Here is a 7,894-nt window from a genome sequence, read left to right on the forward strand (position 1 = left end):
TTAGATTAAAGGCAGCCCTTAAACATTAAGACAGAAAAATTGGGCCTTACACATATACCCATAGTGTTAAAAGCCAATAATTTTTAGGGACGAAAAATGAAAATGTTAATTGTATGCATTTTATTTTCTAATGTTTTTAACTTAAATAAATGATAAGAAATGTCAGAGTGAGAGAAAAATATGTCAACATAATAGTTAATCAAGAGGAGGTGAATATAACTTAACAAACTACTAGAAGAACTAATTTATCAATGGAAGAAAGCTACGGAGACTTAAAAATCACCAAAAAAAAATCAATAATCAATTATACAACACTCATACCTATAGAAACATTTTCGTTCGACACCACCGACTTTGACATCTTAAAAACTCTCACTTATATTACATCAAGTTTAGATATTAGTGTACTACATACGTCTAAGATCATCTCGAGTACTTGATCCGAGATAGTCTTGACTTATATTACCAATATTATCTCATATTACTATCTACCTAGTAATATTATGAATGATACTTAAATCGTTGAAATCTTCTCGTTCAACACCATATCATAACTAAAATATATTATGATGACATTAGACAATTAATCAAAGTAATTATTTTTATGGACCAAGTCCAATAAAATAAAAGTCCATAATCATATTATAAATAATACAATTCATAAGATAAATTGATTATATATTTATTATTATATCATTTATTACTATCAATATATACGTTTGGACCGATCATATTCCTAGACTTGGGAATGTCTTGACTTGAAGGTTGAAATGTGAATAGGCCATCTTTTTTTGCTGTAAGAATTTCAATAAAATAAATATCTCCCTTTTGAACAAAATATATATAAAAAAAGTTCATTAAATAAATGATTTTGTTAAATTTAATCACATTCTAGAGAATCAAAATTGGAAGTAGGTGAGTTATGAAGCCAAAAGAGGTTCCCTAGCTAATTGTGGCAAATGTGCGAATTCGCTTCCAAATTCTTGTCCTATACTCATTGATTGCTCAACTTCTCATCTCTCTCACTATTTTTGTCCCACCCATCAAATCATCGCTTCATAAGGCCCTACCATAGCTCACGGGTAAGAATGCAAATGGCATGGTCACACGTATTATTTTCTCCCAACACTTCCAAATTTTACTTCAAAATGAGTTCCACCACAACACAAATAATTTATGTTTAAAAATGTTCATAAAACCAGAAATTGTACAACTTGTGTTGAATCTGGTATATTTAGTTTCACACTGAAACCAGTTAGTGAGTTTTTGTTCCTTATCTCATCCAACTTTTACATTTCTATTTAACGTGTGACAGTTTGAACTTTTAATTATTCCTAGAACATGTCTCGTACTCCAAACAATTAAAACACATAACTTGGTGTCTGGCATCTGTGAACACTGAAGAGCATAGTCACCATCACCAAAGCATCATCAGCACATTGGCCCAGATGAATTTAATCTATTTTATTTCTCACTTTCTAAGCATCTTCCAAAATTATATAAATGAAAAATGATGATAGGAAGAATCAAAATAGAAAAAGCTAACGCTGGCTTCTTTATTAGTTAACTTTCCTAACACCTTTTTCCCAGATATCTCCATGATGATTCTTTTACCCAATTCACACACTGTCGAAGGTGCATCACACACCACCACTTACCACACCACAAACCACACATTCCGCAAGTAACATACAGACACCACCTCGCTGCATAAAGTTAACAGTGAAAAGGAGAAAAATAATCAAATTGGAAAAATCACATTCAGTGTAAGCTAAGCTACTGCAAGTACTTCTACCTTTTCTGCATCATTGGAACCAAGTACATCTCTGCTTCTGTCACTCTTTTCCATAAGACAATAACATTCACACTATATTGCCTCTTTCCCTCACTATTACATAAACTATGCATTTCTAACCAAACTTCTAAATAACTTCAGGAAAATCTTAAATATTTAATTAAATACTTAATGAAATTTTCTAGCAGTTAGTCAAACTAATTGTCGCATCGTATTAATGAATCGGTTAAAAAAATTCTATTTTTTTCTTGTGCATGGAGTGGGAGTTCCTGATAAAATTCTTGAGACGGACATTAAAGTTGTGGATTTACGTGGAAAGGTTCTTGGTAAAATTTAAAAAAATATATGAGAAGATTGAATACGTTACATTATGCAGAATTGGTTGTTATGATCCCAAAGCGAAGCTTCACTTTTGTCATGATCACTAAAGAGAAATGAAACGGGAAAAACAAGTTTGTGATTGTGTTTACAACCTTGTCTTAACAAGAAGGAAGAGAGAAAAGTTTGGTGATTAGCACTTTATGTGTATAAGAAACAACGTGTGTTCCCTCATCACTAAGCATCATCACGCCAAACCACTCGGTCAATTACCAACTTGTTCCAATGACCAGTTATTCTTCAGTTTTTGATTCACGGAAGCACTTCTGGGACTCTGTTGTAAGCACTTTTTTGCTGTGCTACTTGTTTTTTTTTTTCTTTTTTTCCTTTTTTCTTTCATCTTTCATTTCAAATTGCACATTACAAGCGCATGATAAAGGACAATATAACATAAATATTTTACTTTTCTTGCAAATCACTAACAATTATTTGGTATAAATGTTCATGCAATTTTTGTTATTAATTAACATAATAAAGTAGCAACCTGGGTATGTCCTTTTCTAAATGAATGAGACTCGATTCTTGTGAAAAAAAGTAATTTTTATTTGTTGTAAAGGTCCTATTTTTTGTTTTTTATTAATATAAAAAACAATTTCTCGAAATTCATTTTAGGCTTAAGAATACAATCGGTGGTCACTGTTTTCAACTTGGAAAGAAAAAAACAAAACTCAGTAAATTTATAGAAAGAAGAGCAACTAATATGTGGTTGGTTGGAGAGAGAGTAAAAATAGAAAGATGAATTTTTTAAGTTATTGTCTGCAAGGAAAGAACTTTACATACTTTATTTCTTGTTTCTTTTCGTCTCTTCTTTATTCTTTTCTGGCAATGCAAAATGAACATTTATTTGATGTTATACTCAGTTCAACTCATTCTTCAAATTTGTATCTATTCTATTCCTCTGATCTATAATGTTTTGGTTATGTTAGTGTTACCTTTTGTTGTGATGATTCCACAGGTGTGTTTGTTTTTATGGTATTTGATTGTTGAGTGCCTCGGCATTCTACCTGGTGCGAGCGGTGTTGAGCCCACATGAAAACAAGAGCTACTATAATACCAGTGGTCCTCTCACACACTCCAAAGGGTAAAAGAATTGAATACAGAATAACACATATAGTAATTGGCACGAAACAAAAGGCATATGAATTCTTCTGCTATTACAATTACGTGTTATACATATACACATGGAGCAGTTTTAAGTTCTTAAGTGCTACGCGACCTCACAACCGCTTCGATCCACAATTTTTCTCTGCAATAATTAAAATAAATGGTGTCTTTTTGTCTTAGTAATGAATCTTCAACTTTCTACATAATAATAATCAAACTGGTTTTTTTATTTTATTTTATATATATAGTAATGAATGAGATTTGATCAAATTCAAGATATAAACTTTCTGGTCCGGGGACTAAGCAATCTCCTGTCAGAAACTACACCTATAGCTAGAATTGGATTGACCACAGTGCTGAATTCTGTGGTAAAAGAGATAAATTTGGCCACAAGACATGCTTTGGTGGGTAGAAAAATTGGACCGAAATACAAAACAAATAAAGTTACACTTGTCTTTAACCTTTGCATTGTCTTTTTTTTCCCTCCACATGATTCTTCTAGTCTAAGAAAGTAGATGGAACACGCTTCTGTTAGGTTGCAAGACTAAAGAAAAACTGACATGAATACAAACTAGAATATCCATTTTCCACAAAGACTAGTCAGTTGCCGATGGTAACTAAGATTGTGAAACTGGATTCAATTTTTAGTTATTGATCATCACTTAGAAGATGAATTGACCATAAATTTTTAAAATCATGTTTTGTACATTTCGCCGAGAGGATGAAACCAAGACTGATAAGAATGGAAAGGCAAACATTCTGATATTATTAATTGAATCTGTGGAAGGGTGAAATTGTTATTTGCAGCAAAGGAATGAAATTCTAAGACTACTGTTGGTTATAGGAAGAGTCAAATATTTCAATGGAGATACTACCAAATTGTCATGTGACATTAACTTGAAAGACAACAGCTACCTCCTACCAAACAAAGCATAGTAAAAGCGTTAAGAACAAAAATCCTTTATCCACATGGCTGTACAATGCATTCGCTTTCATCATATGGGATAAAGACAAAACATTCTAAGAATTGGAGACATTGATTCAAGTACCTCAACAGCAGATGCTTCAAAATGATGCAAAACCCAGGATGCCCATTTCCTTATTCCTCAACAGGAGCAGGTAGATTTAGATCAATCAGGCATGGAACAACAGGAGCAGCTTGTTTGATCACCAGAGTGTTTTCTTCAGACCCTCCAATGAAATGGGATCTTTTGTGTCCTCCCAAGGCTTGACCTGACCTGAAAATTTTGTAGCAGATTGGACACTCATGATCCCTGCTTTTCTTAGACTTCAACTTCTTCTTCGCCTTGCTTGTGGACTTCTTTCCATTGAGGACCTTGCTGTTATGAGACCTGGGAGCAGGATAAGATTCTGTCTCGGAACTGTTTTCATGGCTCTCCTCAATTGAATCATAAGAATCATAGTCCCTTTCACCCTCCAAAGACTCATACTTCCAGCCCTTTGTGCCATTCCCATATACTTCATTACCAAAACCACTTGCTATCTTCTTGCTAGAACCACCAACTGGATTGTTATCAAGAGACTCATAGTTGTTTCTCTTTCTTGAATCAAACTTCCTTGCAGTTCCTTCTGTTCCATCATAATCCAAATCCTCCATCACTAATTTCTTTACTAAAGTTGCAGCGTATTTGCTTGACTTATCTCCCATTTTGGGCCACTTAAACTCATCAGTTGAGACATCAGAGTCTACCATTTTGGTTTTGGGACCATGTTTGAAATATCTAGAACCTGAATTATCAGAAGCACCAAACTCAACAGACTTTAACTTGATATCATTAACCCTAAGCAAGTTGTTGTGAACAAGACGATAAGCATTATTAGAGAGAAAGTTATAATTACCATTGGTGACAGCAATCCGGGTATCAGGAGAGGATGATTTTGCTTCTAGAACAACTGAGTTGTTATCAGAACATTCGGTAACCGAAGCAAAACGACCCTTGAAGGTAGAATCTCTAGACAGCAGCATCAAGCACCTAGCAACCTCTTCTTGCTCCTGCTCCACCTCTGAAACGGTTGAAGAGCCATTGGCGAAGGGAACAGAAGAAGAAGAAGGAGAAGAAGAAGAAAAAGGGTGATTGGAAAGGTTAATGGTCTTGACCCTCATTCTCTTGGATCTCCTTGGATGAGATGGAGCACAGGTCTCGGTATCAGATTGACTGTCCATAACCAATTTCAGTTTCTTGTCACTGTCTTCAAACTTGATGGTTCTCTTCTCTTTATCCGAGTGACAAGCCATGTGACCACACAGAGCCTTCAGCGATGGGAAACCTTTCCCGCATTCTTTGCAGAACCTCTCCTCCTTTTCATAGTTGGCACCGGCAGCACCGGTAGCAGCACCACCACCACGAGCGCTGGAATGCACGAACCTCATTGTTTTCTTTGGGTTCTCTCTGAGGCCATAAATGGGGTTCCCGACAACATCTTCGCACCATAAATCTCTCTTCTTCTTAACAGCATCCGAGGACTTGATGAAGATGTCAGCATCAGCATTAGTTCTTTCTTCAGTGATATGGGTCCTGATGTGACCCCCCAGAGACTTTCCACAAGGAAACCTCTTGCTGCAATACTTGCACAGATACTTCCTCTCCTCCATTGGACTGGACTGACGTGACGTGAATCTGACGCAGAAACCAGATATACCCAACAAAGTATGTCACAAACCTCAAATCTGCAAGGACAACATAGCATTCAATCCATGATCATGTTTCCAGCCCCACCCAAAACGGTGAAAGAAGGAGAGAACAGAGAAGAGAAAGGGACAAAATTGAGATCACCAAGTTGCTTGCTTTTTAACCAGGTGGTGATGATGATGATGATCAGAAGAGAATCAAAATGGTCAGATGTGACAGTTCCATAAGTACAAGATCCAACCCACAAAAAGGGGAGAGACCCCTTATTTTCCGTTTCCCTATAGAATGCTCAAAATTTAATGGGTATATGTAGTGACAAATCAAATTAAAAAGGGATCAAATCAAATTCGATGGTAGTTGCCACTACCAGTGCCTTCCACAATAGTTATTCATAGTAATACAAGAGCTAATCAATCTACACTCTGATTTTGCTTTGCTCTTTGGTTTTATGGTTTATCTTGTGTTGGGTGTAGTAGTTGGAGGAGAATTCCATGCAGAGAAAGAAAATAAATCAAATTAAATGAGAAAATGAGCGATAGGCTGCACGTGTAACTGTATGAGAACCATTGGGAGTTCATTGAACGATCAAGATTTGTGGATTGTTTTGAGGATCTCTAGGCTTTGGTGCCACATATGACACACTAAAACTGAAACATCCAAACTATGTCTTAGATTGTCTTGCTTCTAAGCTCATACAGCTGAATTTGTCCCCTGCAATTCAAAATCATATTTAATTGCATTTAACGTGTCTTTATTCCGATGCAATGCCTTTCATACATAGTTTTCCTCATAACTTCTTCAGATTGCATTTAGTTACCTTTCATCTTTTCAGATCAAGTGGAGATTTCTTGGTTGCTCTTCTCTGCCTGCCCAATAAATTGTTTCCTACAGACATACAAATTTTTTCCTTTTCTATCTTTCGATTCAAATTCAAAAGTGTGCACACATATTCAACCAATTTATCATAAAAGAAACATGTACTATATCACCATGTTAATTAATTTATTGAAAGAAAAAGTTATACACTAACTATATAAACTAGTTAAATAAAAAAAAAATGACAATGTTTTGATACTATCACACAGTTACGATTTTGATACATTTGTTAACTTTAATATGCATACCATAAAAATCATATTGATGATTGAATTTTGAAAAAGGTGCAACCTTTATTCTTTTATAAACTATTAAGTCCATGCCAATTTTGGAAAGAAAAGAAAAAAACTATTCTTTCCACATTGTATTATTTTCATTCATACCATCCACTTAGAAAATTGTTTTTACAACTTTTCTTATGTACGTTTTTTCTTTTTTCACATATTCATTAATATCTTTACTTTTTTTACTTTGAGAGTTGCAATATACTCTTATCTTATTGTATAAAAATTACTCTTTCCTTCCCTGTAAATATTGCAATCTCCATTTGTATGCTAAAAAGTTAAACATCTTTTTATTTGTCAAAGCATATAATGTTCACTTTTTTCTCATTTTAAGAGAATTGAATTTTAGTCAAATTTTTTTTAAATACATGATCATAAATCTCCGTCACCAACCTTATTAGTGAAACTTAATTAATTATAAAATATTATTTTTAAAAGAGAAATAATAAACAAATACGTACAATATTACAAATTTAATATATTAAGATGTTTTAAAACTTGTCATGTTAAAAACAATATACACTGTATACTACTAAAATATATATTTCACAGATAGTTATTTGTTAATAAATATAATCAATTTCATATAATTAATACGTTATCTTGTAACGTATATATGTAAAAGGATATTTTGTTTTATACATTGTGCCAGTTAACTAAAAGAATTATTCTAAACAATCTTTTTAACTAAAACTTAATTTCAGTAGTTTTTTAATTTAATTAATTTTACACTCTAAATTTATTCAACTTATTGCTCATAAACACAAAACATTGAGAAAAAAAGTTAATTTTTATTTTAAATATCA

The 7,894-nt window shown here is 33.6% G+C and overlaps 1 protein-coding gene across 2 annotated transcripts; it reads right to left on the minus strand.

Moving 5' to 3' along the window:
- Positions 1-4,213: 4,213 nt before the first annotated feature.
- LOC114177115 lies at positions 4,214-6,531 on the minus strand. 2 transcript variants are annotated; one of them, XM_028062366.1, is made up of 3 exons: positions 6,073-6,531; positions 5,138-5,966; positions 4,214-5,026 (listed from the first exon to the last, which is right to left on the minus strand). In XM_028062366.1, the coding sequence occupies exons 2-3, from the start codon at positions 5,889-5,891 to the stop codon at positions 4,377-4,379; spliced, it is 1,404 nt and encodes a 467-aa protein (XP_027918167.1). In that variant the 5' UTR covers positions 5,892-5,966; positions 6,073-6,531; the 3' UTR covers positions 4,214-4,376. The 2 variants fall into 2 exon arrangements, with proteins under 2 accessions (XP_027918167.1, XP_027918165.1); XM_028062364.1 differs by having other exon boundaries at positions 5,138-6,531.
- Between the last annotated feature and the right edge of the window lie 1,363 nt (positions 6,532-7,894).

Source organism: Vigna unguiculata, chromosome 3, assembly GCF_004118075.2.
Source record: "Vigna unguiculata cultivar IT97K-499-35 chromosome 3, ASM411807v1, whole genome shotgun sequence".
In the NCBI taxonomy this organism is placed as follows: Eukaryota; Viridiplantae; Streptophyta; class Magnoliopsida; order Fabales; family Fabaceae; genus Vigna; species Vigna unguiculata.

What these genes read in the sequence shown, in the direction of transcription:
- LOC114177115 (XM_028062366.1), bottom strand. Translation starts at nt 5,891, where the DNA reads ATGGAGGAGAGGAAGTATCTGTGCAAGTATTGCAGCAAGAGGTTTCCT. An exon ending in CCGGATTGCTGTCACCAATG is followed by an intron (nt 5,027 to 5,137) that starts GTAATTATAACT and finishes CTGATAATTCAG; the next exon opens with GTTCTAGATATTTCAAACAT.